General features: G+C 35.6%; 1 protein-coding gene across 5 annotated transcripts; it reads right to left on the reverse strand.

Annotated features, from left to right (window-relative positions):
* Positions 1-656: 656 nt before the first annotated feature.
* Gbs-70E (Glycogen binding subunit 70E) lies at positions 657-21,937 on the reverse strand. 5 transcript variants are annotated; one of them, XM_069121947.1, is made up of 5 exons: positions 21,771-21,937; positions 10,905-11,156; positions 9,625-10,137; positions 8,698-9,225; positions 657-5,815 (listed from the first exon to the last, which is right to left on the reverse strand). In XM_069121947.1, the coding sequence occupies exons 2-4, from the start codon at positions 11,148-11,150 to the stop codon at positions 9,052-9,054; spliced, it is 933 nt and encodes a 310-aa protein (XP_068978048.1). In that variant the 5' UTR covers positions 11,151-11,156; positions 21,771-21,937; the 3' UTR covers positions 657-5,815; positions 8,698-9,051. The 5 variants fall into 5 exon arrangements, with proteins under 5 accessions (XP_068978048.1, XP_068978047.1, XP_068978049.1 ...); XM_069121946.1 differs by having other exon boundaries at positions 21,285-21,937; XM_069121948.1 differs by lacking the exon at positions 21,771-21,937 and adding an exon at positions 11,516-11,690 and having other exon boundaries at positions 657-3,803.
* Between the last annotated feature and the right edge of the window lie 575 nt (positions 21,938-22,512).

Raw genomic sequence — 22,512 nt, forward strand, 5'->3', positions numbered from 1 at the left:
GATCTACTATTTTCTTAAATAAAAAGATAGTTATTTTCTTCTAAACCTAATTCTTATAATAGAACTTAATATATTTTTTTAGGAATGAAATATGATAATTTTACTAGTAAATGATTAGTAGTTGGAGCTGTGCGAGAACCCGAAAATACTGGAAACGTATCTCGTAATTCCAGATTGTCGGGATTCTCGAGAATTATAAAATTATATAGCAAATTATATTTTATGATAATAATTATATCTAATACATGTTTCATTGTTATTTTTGCTGTATATTCTCGCCTATATAATTTTAAAATTGTCGAGGACCCGACTTTCTCTAGAATCTCAAAATTCTCGGGAATCCCGACAATATCAAATTACAAAATACTTTTGACAATTCGATCCGACCCTAAGCGATAGTTTTTCGCACGCTCCTACCGATAATGCATAACAAGTAGTTGGGAATGAACATAAATAAAACACGATACCTGGAAAACAATGACGATAAAACATCGTGATTATGCAGAGAAAGTCATCTTTGTTCGTGAACAATTTTAAATAGTCGACCAAAGAAGCCGTATCGTCTGACTTACACGAAAAAATTTATTTTTGCTTCTATTTTTGTATCCATTACGTTCCTAAACATCAGTATTGGGAAAAATAATAAGAAGCGATAGTAAATTTTACAGTATATTTTAATCCAATACAAATCATTAAATAACAATTTTTCACGGCTATCTATTTAGCTTATAGTACCTTCCATTTCGAGGATATAATTACTATTACATTTCTCTTTCAGCTGAAATATACAAATAATAAATTTCAAAGTACGCAGCGATGCCGGCTTAAAAATATTTTATTTCTAAATATCGTGTATTCATATACATAACACAATAGCATATTTACAATTCAATATCTGATATATATGTGTATATAAAGCATCTTATGCTATACAATAAAAAATCTAGTATGTCCATTTTTTCATATAGTCAATTTGCGCAGTCGCGGCATCAATCATTTATAATAACAGTAATATTCACGAATAATCGATAACCATAACAATAACAATACGCGATAAAAATCTAATCTCGAGTTACGAATACCAAATATTAATAAAATAAACTAAAAGAGGAACATATATTCTATCTAAACGAAACGAAACAAAAATATAATGTGATATAGCGTTTGAGAATAATTACATATATAATGATACGCTGCACACTATATCATGTTCATATGTTTCCTACGCAAAAGAATAATATATATAAAAGTTTGAACCAATTTTCACAAGCGAACTCAACGCTACATCTATCGCGACAGAGAGGAGAGTTTCGAAAAAATTACCGTCCAACCGGTTTACGCGTTATCCATGAAAAACAAACAGCTTGTGTACATAGGATCTATGTGTATATATATATATATAGATTGCAAGAAGCGCATTGCATATCTGCAATGCAAATTGTATCGAAACTCAAACCTGTGTCTTGCAAAAATTATTATATGTACAGTCTCTGTGTATCCGTGTTAAGTTATCAGTCTTACGGCTCTCAAGAGAAAATTGTACATTTTTTCTATATATTACAGCGTATGTGTTTCACATGCATGCATTCCTTAATCATTTCCCTTATAATGTACGTGTATATAACTAATTTTGAGGCGGTGCGGTAGGTAGAACGAGTTTTAACCAATTCTATGCACTTTTCATCAAAAACGGACAACCGTATGCGCGATATTTAATATAAATTAATTACACTATAATGTAATGTTGCTAGGATAACTCTGGCTTATATATATATATATATCTTGGCAATTGATGTATCTAGTGGGTCGAATGCATTAGCGTGTTGAAACATGAGCTTTCTATTTGTCCATGGATACTTTTTCGTAATATTAACTTTTTAGCATAGTTAAAAACTCAACTTAACTATGGAGTTTTAACTATGGTAAGAATTTAAGCAATAAAAGCTTATTTACGTAGACGAAGGACACTTCTTCAAGTTCTTTCACAGGAGTACTCGAAGATCAGGTACACGAACGATGAAACAGAATTCGTTTGTACCGACAGTTTATGAAAGAAAATTATACGAGCTTAAATTACCTCAGGCTATGAGAGTGCTCCCATGAAAGAAGTTGCAATTTTCATGAAATGTGAACGCAATACGCAAACGCAAACGCCTATACAATTTGATTGCGACAGAGATATCCTTGCGACATTCTTCTGAGCTCTATCGGACTAAACGCGAATTAAACACGGCGTATCATCACGGTTCGTCGAACTCACTGAGCTTTATCTCTGTGTTGCTATTCATACATATATAATATAGCGATCGTTCAATAAATATATATACAGAAAACGGGAAAAGCCCTAACTGCACTCTGTAGAGTATTGGTAAATGTATTTTGCTTGGTTTAATCCCATTTAATATAGCTGCATAAAACTTAACATATAATTATTTATATATTATATGTATATGTGAAAAAAACTTCACCTTCTTCAATTTTCCTATATTCAGTCGTTCGATATATTCTTCCGTGACTTAATTTTTATTAATTGGCAATCGTTCGTGTGTACAATATCTGGAATGAATCAAGTACAAGATATAGTACAAAAAGAAGAGTTAAGGGAGGGGGCTAGCTAATTCTTGAGGGGTTACAGGTACAACGAGGAACAGTAATGTATAAGTAGTCTGTGCTTAATTTTCCCTTTGCCTCACTGGAATTAACAAAATACTAGATTAATGATTAAATAAAAGTAGTGAATTTTGTTTATATGCATAAAACACAGATTGTCGAGAGCTATGAAGAGTTGCTTCTTATCACAAAGTAGAAAAGAGGTGTTCTTGCCTTTCTACTGGATTTTACTTGCTGGCAGCCTATTTGCCGTAATTTCTGCTTACAGAAAATAAAAAAAAAACGTGTTAATAAAGTGAGTATCATATCAGACAAGAAGAATTTGTCACCGATCAGTTAAGTACAAAAAGGAATTGATTCGTCAGTGAACACTTTGGGCACAAGTAGATCTGCAAACATACATTTTTACAATGGCATCCTATCCATGATTTTCTTTTTTATACACATATACGGAAAGATTCGTCTCCAGTCATCGTTTCTGGTTGCCCTCCTATAGATCGATCATTAACTATGTTACTAATAAAAAAAAAAGAAAAAAGAGAAAAATGTTTACAAAGAAGTCACCGACTCTTTAGGAATCGTTTCATACTATACATTCACAACCAATCATCTAAAACTCTAGGAAGAATTAACAAGTATAAAAAAACTCTCTCTCTCTATATATATATACATATGTATCAGAAAATACAAGGTACAACTTGTAAGTATATATTAAGGACCTAATACGAAGGCAAACGATAAAACCTCAAAGAGTCACGCGACCCAGATACATGAAGAAGTGAAGAGGATATTATAACGACGTTAAGAGAAAAGGATAAACAACAGAAGAATATGTGTTTGAAGAACAATAATCATTGTCAAGATCTGATATATAATGTCTAATAAAACACTCCGACACCATTGTGCTCCAAATGGAAGGCGATATCGAGAACGAAGAGGCCGTCCAGTCCTGCGGAAGGGGGAGGTCGATGTCGATAGCCAGGAAGAAATCGACTAAAAGATGATCATCACGTGCAAGTTGGATTAAAGCCAGTGGTTGCCAGTTTGTAAGTAGTATTTCTAATTGCACGCAATGTTATTCTATAAACTCGACGGTCTCACTCCTTGCGATTTCACGATCATCCAATTCCGTAGTCCGTTTCTTCGCACGAACTGAAGAAGATGTACTGTCATCATCATGCCACACGACGTCCCTGCAAAGAAAATCTCGTTTCCTGAATACTTGTTTCTCTGGGTGTTATGCTTGGGGCATAAAAGTCAAAAAGATTATAAATTATGTTTTGTTTTTCTTTTCTACGCACGAACCAGTCGTACGTAGTGCATATGTGTTACGTTGGCATGCATATGATGTGTATATATATATATATATATATATATACGTATATATGTTTCTTGTCATGCGATCGTAATAACGATATATGTGCCTAGTAGTAGAGATAGCAATGATAGTATCGGTAATAATAATAATATAGTCTATTGATTTGTACTTCATGAAAAATAATAGAGAAGAAAGTAAGAAAGAATATGGATTGAATTTCGTAGCTGAGTGTAAGATTACACGTGCGCGAAAAGAATTCGTTCTGAGAGCCAGGTGAAGAAACATTGATGCGGGGTGCGATTCATGGAACATACATGTTTTTCTCGATATCAAACCATACCATAGACCTACACGAACGGAATAATATATCTTTAGTCGTATATTACCTCCAGACGAATTCTTTCCTTTTTTTCTGTTACTGTACTTTATATATGCACGTATACGCGAGTAACAGCTTCGATTCCAATTGTAAGGAATTATTGTAAGGAAACATTTATGCTTTCGCAATGGCGCATACATCACAAAATTGTCGAGATCAGAATTTTTTAATTCAGTTTCGTCTTGAAACATAAAATTTGCTTGCGATATTATTCTTTAAATGTTCGTGAAACGTACGATTGAATATCAATAGCGTCCCAACAAGGGTGCAAGAAGATAAAAAAGAATCTATAGATATATAAAGACATATACACAATTACACGAAAACGTATATGTATATGGGATTAAAGATATTTTATAAGGAAAGAGTATATATGAGTATCGACGTGCTAATCGTTGGGTAATTTGTCGTGCAGAAAGCGCGACACGTTACGAGAGTATTCTATACGCGTGGTAACTGATACCAATTTATCGAACGATAACAAGCAATACAGGATTAATACGAACAAGGTTGCGTAACTTTGGTCTCTTTATAGTTATTATCATGAATAGTTCCAATAAAAAAGAGAGTAGAGATAAAGAGACAGTAGCTAGCACCGGTCAAACAATAAAGAAAAAATATTATTCCCGGATCGGAAAAGAAGCAACTGATCTTTTTCTCTTTCTCGAAATTACGCTCTTACGTATGCTATGACAACGATCTAGAACTGGTCAACTTTAGAGTTGCGCTCGCGCAAATTACTATTTCTTCATAGTTACTTTCCCATTTTAAGCGGTTAGGACTGGAACGTATCACGCGATATCGAAACTTTTCCACAGAAAAATAACAACGTTAATTTCGAATAGAAGTTTCGCGACAAACAGTATAAGAAAACTATTGCGTATCGACTGTTCAAGATAGCGCGCACGATTGTGACCGCCATTCCATTCAAAACCGCTAAGCGCGCATCTAGTTTCGTCTTTTTAATTTCTTAGAACTTATCATCCTTTTTCTAAGCTACACTCTTCGTTATATCTTGCGTTACTTATTTAAAGCCCCTCGATTCACCCCAACTAAAGAGAAAAACCTCATTAAAAGAATCTCGTAAATTCGTACGACAATTGATGTGAGTTCAAAGAAACGAGAGTATTATACAGAAAAAAATTAGAGAGAAAATAAGAAAGGATACGCGAAAAGGGAGTGGTTACTAAGAGAGAAAGAGGAACGGACGAGACCAGCGAGATTTGGTCAACTCGAAGGTGGAAACTTATCTTGACGGACATCCTCGGCTGATGGTAGCCAAGTTCCAGGAAAGAGGAAGAGGAGGAGAAGGAAGATGACGATCGTGAAGAAGACGTATTGACGATCTCCAAATTGATACAGAGCTTGGGGAAACTTTGGAACGAACATCCATCATATCTTGATTCCTGATCTTCGAATACGTTCGGCGAACACTTAGCCTATGAATTGTCTCTCTCGCACGCTTATTCTGTGTGTTTCTATGTATTGTCTGTTCTGCACGTTGCAATCTGAAACGAGAGGAAACAAGAACTGTAGTTAAACAAGACTGTTGGCTTCATAATGAATTGTTCAACGAGTCATGCAGTGTAAAGGTCACCGCTACGGTAGGCTTGCGACACTCGATGACGATTGTTATTTTAGCTTCTCTGACTTACGTTGCTGACTTTAAAAAATTGGATAAATTTGTTGATTTCGATAATATTGTTTATGTGACAAATGCGATACAAAAATATGATAGGCAATGTGTTTTCCGTTGCAAATGTATGTAGATATACAAAAACAGGCAAATTTAATGCTTATATCCGAGTTTGTTTTTAGAATCCTTATAAATCTTTATGATTTAAGTGCTTTGTTTACTTGAGTATATGCAGATGTTTGTAGTTATGTCTCTGTTATGACAAAGGTCGGAATATTTATCAGTGACGTAATTAAGTTGCATTATCAATGAATTATGTCCTTATCTGTACCGCTCACTTTCGACGGATAAGTAACAAATTCATAACAGGGTACATGCTTAATTACTCGTAATTTTTCAAGTAGCTTATTGAATATTTATAATTTCTATTGAGATTTTTATGGTAAAATATCTATATTGAAATTAGGTATCGACCGCGTTCGTAAAAACGCACGCCTTCGAAAAAGTAAATGTAGTACGAACAACAATTCGGTCGAGATTATCCAGTCAACCCACGCGTCTAGACGTCTTAAAGTTTTTACAAAGCTTACGAGGCGTGGTATGGCATGACTACAATGCAACGTGAAGCCGATACGGTATATGATCCTGTGCCACCACTTTTCAACCTCGCCTCAACCGGTGCAAGTGTGTATTAGCTTGCATTTACATCGTATTAGGTTGTCCCAAAAGTTTCTTCCGTTTTATAAGGGAATAATAGATGCACAACATTTTTCTATTGAAACAAAATGGATCATACTTAATTCGATAAAATAATATAAAACAAAAAATGTTGATGAAACTTTTGGGACAACCTAACAGGTATTTAGATATGTACCTAAAGAGCAAATTCGAATACGGGAAGATGAAAGGACGGCTTTTAGAACAAATAATTTATAGTTGCTAGAATTTTCAACAGTATTTTAAGAAACGCGTGTTTTTGCTTTCGAACCTTGAACTAAATTTTTTTATAGTGGTCACTGGGTTATTTTGATTCGTTGGCGAAACGGTAACGATCTTTTAATTTATTGTTCGACGTCACCTGTTCGCAAAAAGCGACTCGACGTTATGGACCGATTTAACTATAAAGTGAAGTAGGTTAATATGCGGGAACAGGGCTCAGATTTCGCAAGCTTTCTTGCAGGTCTCCGACTAAGTTGAACACAGTAACATTTTGTCTCGTGTTTACGTCCAGTCTACTTGAAAGATTCACATGAATCAGGGAGGTATATTTCCAATGTACAGACTACTTTATGCTAATACGTATGTAGAATGTGTTCGCATTTGTCCGACTGCTGGCAGTAGGCCAAGGATTCGGCTGCCGATTCTTTTGACCGTGAAATAATTCGCAATGTATAAAGTGTTCCAAGGCACTCTTAAATTGTCGCCTTGCTGAAATACTTAGAAAGGAACACGGAAGAACTATGAGTAGTATTAAGGCGTTGATGGGAAAACTTTACCAATAAAGTAGAACGTGTAAGAGGAGCTTGCTCGTATTTACCCTATGACTTTGATGTTATACATATTTACGTAATGGTTATATACGCGTAAGAAAATAAACGGCGAATTAACACTTGATCATTAAATTATGGTCAATGTTTTTAAATTAGTACGGATTAACTGCGGCAAATTTGTTGATAACAGTATCTTTGATTGAATTTGTGTGACCTGAAAGAAGTTCATTCGCACTCGACGAGGCAAGTGTCCTCCGCTTGTGGAACTTACGACTTAAAGGGACTTTCACATTTGCCTACACTAAATTTCAGATAACCAAGTATGTATACTGAATCTATTTAAAAAATATTATAATAAAGAATATTGCTAGTTCATAGAAATATTCATAATTTAGTACACAGTACACAGTAATTTCGTATCTCTTCTAACTATGAAAACTGATATATTTTCTATTACTATCACCAGTATCTAATACCACCTTGAGTAAGTCTGGTGTGACCGTGTATAAAATTGACTTAACGAACGAGAAGAAGAGGAAATGAAGCGAAGACGAAGAAATGAATGTATCTTGTCACGCGTGGTAACAACCTTTAGTTAAGGCGATTAGAGTCAGGCGACTCGCCGGTCGCGGTTGTTATCGTCGCACCACGCCAGATTGTTATTTATAGAGAGAAAGTTTTAAGCGTATATATGCTGTGAGTGCAAGGACGGAGAAAAGATACATGCTAACGCGGCATGCTAATTCTTCACAAATTTTCAAGACAGTTTAGGTTTTAGAAAGGATCTCCGACACGCTATTCACGGCTCGAATCGCAGAATTATGCTGATTGCGGGGCCAGTGGCATTGTCGCTCGTTTCCCTTTCCTTCTCCTTCGATTCTCTTTCGAAACACACGCAAGGACGCCTTTATAAAAATACGCGCGTGACCTGTACACGTGTATTGCTAGCTCTATAAGTTATCTTACACTTGTTCTTTCAACGTGACTTTGCGAAAGTTTCACGTTATCTTCTGGTATTAATAAATTGTCAATGAATCGATCTATTGTTTATCGCTAATCAATTGGTCTATTATCTATCTTCTGTATCTTCATTAATAACAAGTAGATTTCGAGCTTACAAAACTGACCGTGTTTCTGATCTTGCTTCCCTATTAAGGAAAATTCATGAATAAAGAATTTTCACTCGCTAAGTTAATCAAATATCGCACACAAATCGTTGGAGAATCATTATACATGTACAGTAAGGTGTACAACATCAACTTACCATATATGTAATGCGACTAGTGCCTCCTTTCTCGCCTGTTCCGCGCTATCAACCTCCGATTCTCTCCCTTCTATGCAAGCATGTCCTTCCACAATTTGATCTCAATTGTAGTCCATCGCTTCCCTCCTTTTACCATTGTTCTCTTCTCCGTTCTCTTGTTCCTGGTGCTCGTGTATACTACGCGCTCTCATATAGATAGACACGTAATTCGTACGACCGTTTTGTGTATGTCACGTGTGTTACATGCGTTTTTCCCCCTCGTCTCGCATGATCTGCGTCTCGTGATCATTAAACCAAGCAGACTGGAAGAATTCGTACGACTTTCGTACATCGTTTGTGACCAGTGACGAAAATTCACCAGTATGGAGCGTCGTTCGCGAGATGCTGCCAGGACGCGAACTCACTCCACGTACGCACGTTCACCCTAGTCGCGTCTGTGATTCGAGATATGCTGTCTCGCATGCCGTTACTCGAGAAGCCCTCGCAGGTTGTCGTCAGGATATCGTACCGTTTGGCAGGTGCTCGTGGCTGCGACGTGCAAAGTGTTTTTTATATACTATATTCGTTTACTGTAGATCATGTACTGTTTACATACTGAGTGCACGATGGTCTAGCTGTGATACGAGTTATGTACTTTCTAATAGCCTTGAATCATATATTCGTTATAAAGTAATTAATAGTATAATAAGTGACATAGGAAAGGAATCTACACTGTTGGCTATAAGTCTTAGAACATACAAATTGATTGGTTTTTACTATTTTCACTTTCTAGTTGTTTTATTATAAATCTGTTATTTCATACGTAAAGTACTAAATAAAATAAAATTTTTTAGAATTTACTAATAAACGACAGTTGTACCTTAATACTTATGATCGCTAATGTAGATTTACATTTTTATAAAAATTTAAAAAATTAGATATACATACCTCCAATTTTTTGCGGACAATGAAGTTCTTTCCATCGTTGTTGTCCCAGTATTCCTTTCCATCAGTACGATATCGTACACAGAACTCTATCATATTCGATTTTAACGGTAGAGTTAATCGAAAGCGGAAAGTGTCGTATAAGATCAGCGCGGGCGAACCAGGTTGTTCAACATAGGTGCAATGAACGTCCTCGTGTGTCTTCCAGGAGTCATTGCTCGCCCTGACCACGACTTCCTTGTCATACGCCAGATTACGTACCTTGATGGTACCCACTAGACACTGATCTGTTTCTTTCACTATCACGTTTTCCAGGCTGACATTCTCCTGATCAAGTTTCTGGCGAAAGGCGAGGTAATCGCTAGCTGGCTGGGGGAAAGTTACTTGCCAAGGTGACACGAGTTCTGTAAATTGATCATTCTCAATTTTCGAATTTAAAAATCGCCCAGTTAGTCCAGCCAAGTAAGTGGTACTCCACAGAGGAGGTACGTTGCTGGGCTCCGACATCACTCGAACCTAAAAATCACATAACAGAAGCACATGAAGTATCAGTAGCAGACACGTAGATTTTTCAAAATATAAAATATTGTATCTTCTAAACAATCTGTAATATACATGAATAATATTACTAGAGGAAAAATAGTTGATGCATAGACGGAGTAAAGTTAAATTAGCTAACAATAAATTATTAAGTTTCCGTCACTCGAATCGTGAAGGTAAAATTTGATTAATGCTTTATTAACGTCGAATGAACAAAACGAGACCGTGTAAAAGTTTTATAGTATAAAAAAATATTTTAAAAATTAAGTTGTTAAAATTTTCTCTATTTTATTTTATATACAGGGTGGTTGGTAACTGGTGGTACAAGCGGAAAGGGGGTGATTCTACGCGAAAAAAGAAGTCGAAAATATAGAATAAAAATTTTTCGTTTGAGGCTTTGTTTTCGAGAAAATCGACTTTGAATTTTCGCTCGGTACGCGTGCACTTTATCACGTCTCGTTATAACGGACCTCACTGTAGATTTTTAAAAAAATTAAAAAAAAATTAAAAAAAAAAAAAAAATTTTTTTCACCCCCTTTCCGCTTGTACCACCAGTTACCAACCAGCCTGTATATATAATATTAATAAAAATTTGAAAATAATTGGTTTGTAAAGATATAAAAGACAAATATATCGCGAGAAAGTTCAAATACAAGTGGGAAGTCAAGTAAAGCTTGCGTTACAGACAGGATTATTTTATTTCCTTTCACAATTAGTACAAGATAGGAATTAAGAACGAGTACCTGAGTAAGAGGACGGCCACGATCATCGGCAAACACTACCCTCTTCTTCTGCTTATTACTACCGCCATCGTTGCTGTTGCGAATGCTATCTATGGCCAAGGAACCAGATGACAAGCATGGCCTTATTCTAGGTGGCACCGATCTGCTGGCAATCGTCGGTGCTACCAAGGGACTGTACAGAAGCGAGCTGTACACTGGAGGACTATGCCCCAGAAGTAGCTCAGCAGGCATCGCTATGGAACACATTTAGATCTGGAAAAGAATTATTTGTTCTTTAGAATATTGAAATATTTTCTACTTTGGATTATCTTTTAGAATATTTTCAATTGACTCGATCCGCAAACACATTACATGATAGTAGATGAAGTAAATTAAATGATCTAACTTTTTAAATTTATTTCTACCAAAATTTTTACCGAATATTTGCTCAAGTAAAATACAAAAATGTTACTGAAAATTTTCACATAAATAACAATTACATCCATTTCTTACTCAACGTTAACAACACGTTATTAAAAATTTCCCTTTGGTATCTACGATCTAAATATGTACGGCACGTGTTAATATCGACTTTCTAAATTAGCATATAACACTCTCTGATAATAGATTACTTGAAAATTAAGATCGTTGTCGTATTCGTTCATCGAAAAGTTTTTCGGTCGCGAGTTGGAGAATGGGATCCAATTTCACATCGCAGAAAGCTTTTGCCGAGCACTCTGTCGAAACTGGAATTCGTGTTGCATGAATGATCAAATCGCCAAATCTTTAATAGCAAGGAACGTGCGCCGTTCACTGCCAAAAATTTCGCCAACAATATTACAAGACCGTGTGTTCGAATCACGTGAATCGTCATGCGTCATGATTTATCAGACAATCTCGTCTAAATCCGAAATTGTTCGACAAATATTTACAGATAGACGTAAGCGAATCTTAGAGGAAGATATTGAAGAAAGGAAACAAAGTTCACCTACCTATCGAAACTGTATCTTGCCTTGCAAAATACTCTACAAAAAAAAAAAAAAAAAAAAAAGAAAAGAAAAAGAAAGAAATATCACCGTGTCACGGAATAATTTATAGAATTGGAATTTGAAACTTGCGTTGGTGATCGATTAAAGCCGTCAGTCAGATGCAACATCAAAGATATTCCTTTCTTTCGCTGAATAGCTCAGCTATTTTGTTATTGATACTTAATTAATGGAATCGAGATATGATAATTCAGTTGTTTCTATCCGAAAGAATAACACAGACTGAAAATTTTATACAACTCCATCACAGTAGAGTATTTTGCGCGACAGGGTAGACACATAGTGGTCATGTTACTCCCGGAGTGGAATTACGACTTTTAAATGTAGCAATAGTCTCTTCTCTCGTCTCTCGAGACTCGCTCTCGAACCAGACTCGACACGTACCAGACCGGAACCAAGCAAGTACGCGTGCACAACTAAGAAGCGTTATAGCAATGTCGTAAATCTGATGTTTCGAGTTTCAACCATATAAACTTATCGCGCCTTGTCTCTTATTTCTATTTCTGGTGAATTTTCTCTATCTCTACCAAATGTCACAACAATAGGGTTATCGTATATCTTCCATTCACGAATATATTTTATTTCTAGCAGTATTAATAATGATAATAATAATAATAATAATAATAATAATAATAATAATAATAATAATAATAATAATAATAATAACAACAATAATTGCAACTTCTAATATCCTTTTAAGAAATATTACGTAGCCACGATTAATTTGAAGAAAGTGCTAGCAAAGAATTACTGACAATTGAAACAAAAAGGAAATAATTTAAATGCAATATGACGTACAATATTGTCCACTAACGTCATAAATAACAAAAGGTCGAGGTTAAAGTATACATTCTTTAAGCATTGTTTATCATTACGCTAACGAGGCGCCAGGGTCGAGTGGTATAAGAAAAGTAACTTTGAAAAAGAAGGGAGAAAAAAGACTGACAATCTCTTATCTCATTTACTGTATATGTTCCACTTGGCGACACTTTCTACAACGGTTGCAGCGCGCGTGTTATGATGATTTTTGAATTTTATTTTATTTTTCGTCGATATAAGGCTTATGTCGCAAATATATAAACAACAATATATTTTCAATGTTCCGGGATAAAATTTCCAGTTGTCATTGAGTGTCGAACTCCTATAAATCGTTGCACAATAATTGTTGTTCTGCCGATAACTGATTAATTTAAGAAAAAAAGTTCGTACGGCGTACGAACCGCTAGACGAGAAACTTTCCATGTTTAGATTTCATGCGATCTATACTCTTGACACGACGAAAGTCTCCGTTTATGTAAGAATTTTCGAACGAATAGAATTTCTTGTAATTTACAGTTATCGTGGCTTGCGAAACTATTTGAACAATCCTAAGACGCGATACGATACTTTTAATTCAAGTAATACATCGAAAGATCTAGATACTTTGGAAAAATCGAGATGCTTCGACAATGATGTAAAAGAGGTTGATCTTCGGGAAACATCGACTCGAATTTTAGATCGATGAAGTATCTATCTATCTGTTTAATCTTATTATGCATTTATCAAAATTAACTATGTATGCGTGTATTTTATTTATTTCAACCTGATGACACAGAAACGTCCAAATTAATTAGAATGATTGGGTTCGTTTTCTTTATCACATAGAAGCCGAAATATGGCGATACAAATTTTTCAAGCGCAAAATCTTAATTCTCGCTGATAAACTTGCGTGTTCTCGATACATCGGGGCACCACGCCGCTGTTCTCGAAACCGATTGAAAGCGATTATCGCCAATTCCGTAATTACCGTTCCGACTACTAAGGAAAAAATCCATAAAAATGCGCGTTGGAGGCGCAACATGTTTTCGTAGCAGATCTGAAACCTATCACATGCTATTATCGATTTACAGAAGACAATATCACAGAGAACAAACATGAAGATTACAGGGAAGATCGATAAGTATACGCGAAATATGATGTCTAAAATGCGATGATCAATAACTTTTGAGATCAATATTTTTGATGCAAGTATTTTGCAAGAGAACGCTACAAGGAAATGTAATAAAAAGATTCTTTTGTTAATATGTAAATGTTTGGTAAGGTATTGGATTAAAACGATGCTCCCGTATGGAAAACGGAAAAGATTACGTGTTGTGTCTTTCTCTTATATAGGTCTTTATATTTTTATAATGAAAGAAAATCGTACGCTTTAAATCAGTAATATTTATAAGGAGTACGTGAAAGGTCACAGAATGATGCAACAATTGCGTGAAGTAACTATACGCTCAATGATGAAATATACAGAATTGATAGAAAATCATCTATTTTTGTAGAAGAAAAAGTAGATGAAAAATACAGGCTCGACTAGATAATAATCGACAGTCATGCTGGAGGCGATGCATCGCATTATAATATTTCATAATTCGCTGTTGGGAGTTTATATTGTAATAAGCGAATCACGTCCAACGTCTCTTAACCCAGTCCAGACAGTCTCTTAGTTTGACTATTTTGAATGTACATTCCTTTTTTCTACCATTGATAAGTATTCCGTACCTACCACCGGTAAACACCGTTAGATTGGTTTTATATATAAATAGCAATTCGACATGTTCGATCGGATGGCATTAAAAGGTCAGTAAATTTGGACGAATGATGTTGTCATGAATAAAGTATGTTCACATTTCGTGTCTCGAGAAGGAAAAGTGCGCAGTCGTAGTACTATTTCGGGTAGACCGCGATTAAAATTAGCGTGGCGCATCTTCAAAACGCTACATGCAACGAGACGTGTTCCGCCCTTGGAACAAGTCCAATTGTCTGACTTCTATGATACAGTAGGTACTATGTTAACTGGTTGAGATTCTGCTTCGTTATCTAGCCATTGTTCGCGATTTCTTGGAAATATAACTCCTTCAGTACTTGACCAGATAATGTTTTAACGTCTTACTAGACATTCGTAATAATTTCGTTATCAAATCTTACCAATAATCTATCTCACCGATAATTTACCAACTGAGAAACGATTTATTATATCGAACATAATGCAGCCAAAAAGCCAGTTAGCGAGAACCACGCGCGAGTACATCATGCTATACCTTGTAGTGAAAAGTCTATCATAAAAGCCAACTAATGTAAAGTTACTTTATCGACCTATGAATGTATAGCAAATAATACATAGTCCTAAACGGTCTATAGGGTGAGTTACATGAAAGCTAGCTGTTAGATACACGTGTGTATACAAATGATCTTAGCTTGTGACGTTTGGTCACCGGCTAACGATTGCTTAAAATAACCGTCTGATGGATCGAAAGGAAACCTGAACTATGTTTAACTATGTCTTTTTTACATGTTGTGTTTATTTAGTGTCGTATTTAATCTGAAGAAACTCGAATTATTCATGTGTAGTCATTGGTTACCAATGCGCTGCATTTGAACTACAGTGCACTGTGCATGTGTTATTGATCCAGCCGTATTTATCCCACTTAAAGTATACTAAAATGAAAGATGTATATATTATTTGCCAATGAGTTTATACAAATATTTTTGCATAGGAATTAACGATGCAACGACATATAGATTGTCATTAGAACAAACGAAGAACCACTGCAAGGCATACACGTTTCTCAGTCATTAATATTGATAAAATATTATTTTTAATCCTCTGTGAGAACGATTACGCGGAATTTATATTGAGAGGACGTTATCTAACGAGCCAGCCGATGCAAAAAGTAACGTATTTCAATACGATCGTTTCAGTTATAATGAAACTCGTTTCTATTGTTAATTTGCTATCAATCGGCAGAGATAAAAGAAGGTCGTGGGTTATTGTGAGTCACGTGTGGAATTAGACTACGACTAATCCGATAAAGCTGGGAAGTATACGAGTCCTTGACTTATCATAGGAGACAGGAATTTCATAAAATTATTAAGTCAGAAACATCGGTCACCGATAACATGACCAATGATAAACCCTTTTATGAGACAATTAATCAGCATATAATTACTTAATTAATAAATTATTAAACAACGTATGAAACGTTTGCAGTTTCAGCAAAATGGCATCAAAATACGTATCTACGAGTTAAAATCGGAAATAACATGAGACTTCTAACGCTACGACGATATATTTAATAGAATATTGAGGCAAAAATGTCTACTGTTTGAAAAACATTATATGATTCTGTTTATCGGCCTGCAACAAGTTAACGCTCGCCAGATAAAACTTTGACATTAATTCAACTTCATTGTAACGTACTTAACTTGACCGTTAATTAACCGAGCCGCCTAATTAATTTGTGTGCAAAATGTTTATACCAGCCTAAAAACTATGTTAATAGTGTCATCAAGGGTTACGTTAACGCAAAGTAATACTGACGCTGATAACGAGAGAAACAATCGAGTAAGCAAATAATTTCTGTTGATAGCAACTTGTTGCTTTAACATTTGCATGTGTATTCTTTTAATAATATATCGGCGCCAATTATGCAAATCGTCTCGTTGCACAATAGATCGATAACGTGGACCTGAATATACGTTACGATAGAAAGCGAAAGAAAGGGAGAGAAAGAAAAAGAGGAAAGAATGTACAATGGCGAAACCTTAATGATTCCAGAGAATGGGATCTCTGAGAATGCCTGACCTATGAATGCCTGACCTATGATAATGAGACAACAGCTATATACAAAAACAGGGACTGCTATAAATGATTATTATTGAAAATACATCCGATATTTGGCCTATCTTTTTGTTATGAAGTTTTTCGTCGACATAATAATTTTTTCGTGTATAAGAGAATTTGATAAATTGATAAAAAAAATGCTGCTTTTAAAGATAGGAATTTATAAAAACTGTTTGCTTTTACGAAATGTAAACATTCGATCGGAGGAAAGGATTCTTCGCAACTGGTTCACCTTTACGTGTACATAATACAAGCAAAAGAGAAAGAGAGAGAGAGAGAGAGAGAGAGAGAGAGGAAGAAAGGAGTCAAGAACCGTATATACAAATCGGTGGAGAAACCAGTTGGCAAAATTTGAATATCTTCTTTTTATAGCATCAGCTTCTATCACAAGTTACGGCTGTGTAACATTAAAGAACAGCCTTGAGAAATATGTGCTAATCCTACTTATCCTTGAGCGATTTCTTATTAAAGAACACGCACAATAAATCACTATCTGACGCTACGATCACAAAACAAGAAAAAAATTGACAGACAAGGTCAGGATCAAAGGATATTAACGACCGTGAAGAAAAGAAAAATATAATTTAAGAAATGAAAAAAATAAACTTAATAATACTTAATACATTAAACAAATAGACACGTGAGAGTCTCTTGGTAACCTAAAAACTAGTAAAACACAGTTAGAATAATGAAATAGTCCATAAAACTTTCATACAACATCACGTGCGTTTTTACTATCTAGGCCACGATCTGACCGCGTGCTTAAAGAGTATGTATTTCTAAAAATCTTATCAGCCAATTCATCATTGGCGCTACTAATCTGTTACAAGCTACTGGCTGAAAGCGTTGAGATTCTCAGACCGCAAAAGTTCTCGGGAATCGGTATATTTCAGCGATCGAAGGCGCCGTTGAGGTCGGTCCTCTGGCTGTTATCACCGTCGCGTTTCTGGTTCGAAGCAGCCTGATAACCGACATATCCTTGCCGCCTGTACACCCTCAAGTACGGAATTTTACCGGACAAAGTTTAGTGGCCGAAACCATGAAGAAGAGGCGCACGTTATGCTCGCGCGTAGATTTCGCGAGATGCTTTTCTATAACGATAAAAAAAGGGAAAACCGCGTGCCGAGATAATTGGATCTGACGCCAATGCTAGCTGGGCATGAACAGTTCGAATACACGTGCGTTATCTATAACGAGAATTATTTATAGCTTGAGTTCGTAATTTTTCAGCTTTCTGAATCCTCAAACTTTCGAATTGTCAAATTTTTTAGTTTGATGATTAGAATTATATATTATAGATGATATTCTGGATTATCGAAGTCTCAGATTTTTAAATCTCTAAATTCGTAAATTTTCGAATATTCAAATCCCCGAGTTCTGAAACTTTTAAATTACAAATTTATTTCAACGTTTTGTTTAGCTATTCTTTTTATTCGTGCGACGTAACATTCTCTTGTGATGAATGATAGTCCACGATCGATCGATGATCGATTTACCATCGATCTGAATTCTTTTCAATTGTACCTTCAAGAGTCACTAGGAATTCGATTTTATCGATAAAGCAAATGTCATTGAATTGCGCGATGAATTGTACAGATATTCTCACAAAGTATGACGACTGGGTCACATTGTCTTTCCTAATCGATAAAATTTAGGGATGTGTAAGATATCACGATTGACGATTAAGATTCGTACAAGGCAATAATAAACCTAAATTTATACGGTCGATAAGGTCATGCCACGTTTAGAATACAATTATATTTGAGAAACATTGAGATTCGTTTAAGCGAAGATAGCCTTTTGACTCTTGCTGATTTATATGTGGAACAATAAACCGTGAAAGACTGATACAACAATGTCGATGCATAAATAACATAACGTAATGCAACAATAATGCGTACGTAAATATGTAAGTATCTTCATCTGCAATCTGATGTATTTCTTATTAAGCCGGTACTCCACTTCAAAACTGAATTTCAACATCTAAATAGCACAATTAATATTGTAACACTAATGTCGAATTTAAAAACATCATATTCAAAGAATACCACTGATCTACCACAATTCGAGATACTTTCGTCATTAAATACATATAAAGTAGAAGGGAACACGTAAAGTTAATACGTGGCACAATAGCACCTACGCTAACCTGACTCCTAAAAGTAAATAGCGTACGCTTTTAAAACGATCAAGTGTTACGTAAGCATCAGAGGGGCGACAAACTCTATCGTACATTCACCGCGGTGCATACTACTTCCTCTCAACCTTATCAACCGTACAAGCTCATATTCCTACATTTTGAAAACATGAAAGGAAGACAACTATCTCGCATAGAGGTTATTTTCGATATATCTATATATAATTCTGTTACCAGGAATTCTATTATTCATTATCACCTATAATGTAATGTAATCGTTTAACGGATTTCAGTATGAAGATTACAGGAGGAAAATGCATGATAAGTGCAATTTTGTTGATTTTCTGATTTTTGTTTTTTACTGGTTAAAAGGCAGTGGATACAAATTGCAACATTTCTCTCCACTTTCTCCGGAAATGCATGGTGTCGTGGTATACGCGTGGGAATAATACGTGCAAACAATTCGTCTTGTGTTCATACAACTGTCTCCCGGGTAGGCGTCCAAGGAGAGACGAGTGACCGGAAAACACGAGTACTTGGTGCGGGGGCACTAAGCACGCGGGCATGCGTACGTAAAAACGAACAAAATGCATTTTAAGAGAGCAGTCAAGCCGGTTACGAGAAGAAATCGGCTAACAAATCTCGAACGCGATCTTTGCGAGTCACTACTTTCGTTACGTTATTACATTTAAATTGTTTTAAGACCTTTTCATTTTTCAAAATTAATACAATTGTGGCAGCACGTGCCACGGAACTTTCCAAAGGCTTCGCGATACAAAGCGCTACGCCATCAAAGCGCAACACCGACGTGCCCAATGTGCCATCGATATCCTTACGCTTCTTCCGCCGAATTCTCGGAAGAGCATACACGCGCCAGCCGCCGCGATACATCTAATGAACGCACGCTAGTGGGGATATCGATGGGCAACGAAGGGAAGATCCGTTCGATCTGAAACAAAAGGACAGTCTGTCTCGAACCATGAAATAAATAAGTCCTCAGTACCATTGCGTAGCAAACGCGTCGATTAAACCCTTGGTGTTAATTGTTAGTTGTTAATTGTTACCAGTTATTTGTTGATCATATCTGTTAATTGTTATTTGTTGACTCTGTCTGTTAAATCGTTTGTTAATAAATTGTTGTTCGTTAAACACCAAGAGTAGTTCCTTAAATACACTATCACCTACCAATCACCTCACAATGATGTTTTTTAATTTAAAACAAGAATAAAATGTATATAAACATATGTATAATATTACATTGAACAAAATTTTAACAATAGGTCATAATATAAACATTAAATTGATTAGCACTGTTTAGGTTGGCAGAATATACACTACGTCAATCAGATATAGAGTCAAAGTTCATATTTTTTAAAAGTATTTGATTTTTGAAATAACTAATCTGGAATCGAGTATTAAAAACACAATTATAATCAGTAATGTATAAAAACAAGTAGTGGAATAAAAATCGCGAGCAATATTTATTTATTGTTTCCGTCGTCGTGAGGTCAGGAGCCAGCTAATCGATCCCTCCCTCGCGTCATTCAAAACGGCGGACATTAAACAATAAACGTTGCTAATAATGTTCTTCCCAACCATAACCGCTAATCAGTCGTGTCACTTTCCTTTCTTTATTAACACGATAAAAGCAATTCTTTGAAATGTAGACCCGTAATCGCGCTTTCTGGCGCTCTGGTCTCTCCTACGTATAATGCAAATACAAATGCATATCAGAAATTTTTCAGGTCGATTATCACGCGCACGTGTTTCGCTGAGCAGTGTACATACATTTCGCGCATCTAATATGGTTCTGATGGGTAAATCTAGAGCGATATATGTGATACATAAGCGAGATAATAATGCCAACCAGATAAACTCTTTTCTACGTGACATTCGTTACGCACTTCCAACGAATGTTATCTCACAGTTTGTTTGTAAACAAAGTGGTTTGGTTCTCGCGAATGATAATACACTATTATGTGCTTACTATTATAGAACGCAACTATAAATAAATTTTATCGAAATTTTCTAGTTGCATAGTGCTGCATATTGTAATCAATTGTATAATCCTACGCGCTTCTGTTACATAAGAAATCGTAGTCAATGCGCAGCCGAATGTTTTCATTCTCATGTGGCATCGACCGCGGTACGAATCAATTAATTCCGCAGGTTACACAGGAGTGCTTTCTACGTTTTTCTTTCAATGGAGATAGAAAATGATTTGATACAAATTTTTATTTGATCCATTTGATCCATGTTAATACATTAACGACCGTTGATTGTATTATGGTTTTATACGGTTTTTCATGCGGGTCAATTGTTAGTGACTCTGAAGAAAGGAGAATTTCTTATATTGACTTTAATTAATAATAGTTATATAGTGAAAAACTTTTCAAATCTTTGCTCTTGTTTTAATTACAGAATTTTATGGTTTTATACTTCAAGATTTTGCTAAAATCATTAGTCGTGAATGTGTTGAATTATAAATGAAACACTGTGCTATCAACAATGCGAAATAAAAAAATTGTAAAAAATTATAATGGAATAACGAAGATACTACTTACGTATTTTTTGGACTGAAGAATAGTACTACTTAAGATTGGAATGAAACCAAAGAACCAGATTGTCCTCTTAATTCTTCACGCCTCAGTTCTTCTTTTGAACTTCACAATTTTCTATATACCCTTCCCAGGTATTGTCACATTGTCTATTTTTTGAGATCATTAATGACAAAAGGATCTTCGAGACGTACGTATAACGCAATATATAGATCTCTTTAAAACGTGTGAAATGAGCACATCGTAATACGCCGGTAGATTTTTTTGTCTCGCTAGGTATTTAGTTTCTTCGAGCGCAAACAGGAGAAGCGAGTCGCAAAGTGTCGAAATTTACACGAGATGCAAATGGATGAGTATATACTAATTACCAGCGTATGAACGATAAAAAGATTTTCACGTGGCGAAAACGATGCAGTGCATCGTTCGTGCCAACTTCTCGAATGTCACGAATTTCGCATAATTCTCTTGTTATGTGTATGGGGTGACACTTACGGATTTACTTCCGTGAGATTAACAGTTGGGACACTTAAGTTGACTTAAGAGGATGATTAGGTTCCTTTAACAGCGGTAGTGACGGTCGCGAATCGCGCGATCTAACCTACACTTTCCGACTGCCTCCAAGTCTAAAATCTGAAAGCACCGGCGCGGCGTGAGTGTCATAGTGTCATCCGACGGCACGTCTCTGACGAGCCGGTGTTCCCTCACTGCGCATGCGCCGACTCAGCCTCGTGGCCTTCACGTGATTTCGACGAAACTACGAATCAGAACGCTCCTAAATCCACGTGCTTGCATTCTTACGCTACTGGGTGACAGAGCCGCTTCTTAGAGCGGGATAGCAATGTCGATTATCGAGCAATACCGGTTTTTACCTGAACTTTTATCGTACCTCGTCCAAATATTCTCTGAAAATAAAATTTGGAAGTTATTTTGATAACAAGAAATCCTGCGTGACTGTTCCACTTTATGATATCCAAATGTATTAGATAGCGTCCCGACCCACAAGAACACGTGATACCTTCGTTCGCATGATACACAATACGTTTTCAATTATGGAGTGTAAGCAAAGTTAACAAATTCGGAACTATTGGTAAAAAGATTTAATCCCCTTCTCTTATCACTGTAATTGATATCTTAAAATTTTTACTTAAAAATAACTTTTCTTTACAATCGTATTATAAACCTTGCCAACGAAAACTTCACTTGTTCTTTTGTACAATAATTTTTAGAATATATT

Source organism: Bombus flavifrons, chromosome 10 (assembly GCF_040668555.2).
Source record: "Bombus flavifrons isolate JBK064 chromosome 10, iyBomFlav1_principal, whole genome shotgun sequence".
In the NCBI taxonomy this organism is placed as follows: Eukaryota; Metazoa; Arthropoda; class Insecta; order Hymenoptera; family Apidae; genus Bombus; species Bombus flavifrons.